Below are 1,596 nucleotides of genomic sequence, written 5' to 3'. Positions count from 1 at the left end.
CCCCAGCTGACTTCCTGCCCTTTGGGCGGGGGGCTGGACTCGATCTTCTGAGGTCCCTTCCAGCCCCAATGTCTATGAAATCTATGAAACGGTGCCAATGTTATGATGGGCTCTGCATGAGCTGAAATCACAGGGGAAAGATCTCAGAGGCACTGGGGACAGTCAGCTAAAAACATCAGTAATCAAAAAGGCAAACATCTTAGGGATTATTAAGAACAGGAAGTGCTGTTTCACTGAGAGGTGAGACTCGTGGCCACCAGATGTGGTGGGAGCAGAGTTCAGACAGATTCACCAAGGGATGGGACATGTGCGTGGAGGAATGGGGCATCAGTCACTATTGAGCAGGGGAGCGAGGGGCACAGCCTGTGCATCACAACTGCCTGGAGGCACCAAGTGGGAGAGGAACAGGGTGAAAACCTGGTCAGGCCCAGGTCACTCCCTTTCAGCCTCCACTTTGCTGCTGTGGGACACAGGAGACAGGGCGAGACGGACCTGGGGTCAGTGAATGGCAGCTCTTCTATTCCTGGGAAATGCTATGCAGGGTTGGATGGGGAAGAGCTGTGGCACACGAGTGGGCTCTTCTGCCTAATTTAGGCTCACCTGATAACCCTAATGTAGGAGGAGCAGATGTGCATGCCACAGCCCTTCCTGGCCTGGCTGTGCATGAAGCCCTCGGGGCACTTTTACCTGGCAGCATCACCCAACCTCAGCTGGGGGATGGCACCAGACTCAAAGGAGCTGTGGAGGGATCCCTGAATCTAGAAGGATCCAAGACATTCAGACGAGTCTGGTGTTGTTTCCCACGAATGTCACATGACCGTGGGCAGGTATCTCGTGACATCACCGCAGCAGAGCCACGATCGCCCCCGGTATCTAATCCGCCCCCAGTGCATGAGCAGCGATGTACAAAGCCTCCTGGCTCTACCCTACCTTTCACCGTGACCTTGTGCTCGCCGGTTCCTGGGTGCGTGTATAGGTCAATCTGTATGGACACTTCGCCCACTGGATCGTCCACGCCGGACCCTGGCAAGAGAGATTGACACGCACACAATCAGAGGGGGGGAGGTCACAGTTTCCTGGCCCCAACTTTGGTGTCTGGCCTCGGCCAGGCAGGGGCTGCCATACGTTACCCCCCCACCGCCCCGAGCTTCTTAGCAGCCACAGCGAGGAGGAGGTGAATGCCCAGGTCAATCTAACATCACGCCGGCAGGCCAAACACGCACAAACAGCATTACAACGTGTTGGAGTAGGTGAGGCATCATCGGACAGCTGAGAATTAACATCAGGAAGGATTAAACTGGCTTCTGAAGTGTCCCAAGGAGCCGACGAAGGGTTCTCACGGAAAACCGCTGCTTCCGGGCTCCTACCAAGCCACCGCCCGTGTGCATGCATCTCAGAACCAGGCATCCAGCATTCCCATGACTCAAAGCAAAGCAAGCACCGGTTACCCTAGGTTGTAGCAGCAAATGGAAGGAGTAGGGAAGGTGTGGAAAGAAGATGGGCGGGGGGGAAGGTCACAGGACACTGAATTTGGCAAGCCCGCTGCTCCATAAAGAGCAATTTGTCCTTGGACGCCAAGTAAAAGCTCCCACTCCC

At 55.5% G+C, this 1,596-nt stretch overlaps 1 protein-coding gene across 4 annotated transcripts in view; it reads right to left on the bottom strand.

Moving 5' to 3' along the window:
* The window catches only part of UNC13B (unc-13 homolog B), a 315,070-nt gene that overhangs the window by 5,932 nt on the left and 307,542 nt on the right, over window positions 1–1,596 (bottom strand). For all 4 annotated transcript variants that reach the window (XM_019531900.1, XM_019531901.1, XM_019531898.1 and 1 more), the window contains one exon: window positions 931–1,023. In XM_019531900.1, the coding sequence (XP_019387445.1) occupies window positions 931–1,023 (93 nt within the window). The remainder of the gene's footprint in view (window positions 1–930; window positions 1,024–1,596) is intronic.

This window comes from Crocodylus porosus, unplaced genomic scaffold (genome assembly GCF_001723895.1).
Source record: "Crocodylus porosus isolate Cpor-Errol unplaced genomic scaffold, CroPor_comp1, whole genome shotgun sequence".
In the NCBI taxonomy this organism is placed as follows: domain Eukaryota; kingdom Metazoa; phylum Chordata; order Crocodylia; family Crocodylidae; genus Crocodylus; species Crocodylus porosus.
Note: the sequence above shows the minus strand (reverse complement) of the source record. Positions and strands in the feature narration are given on the sequence as shown.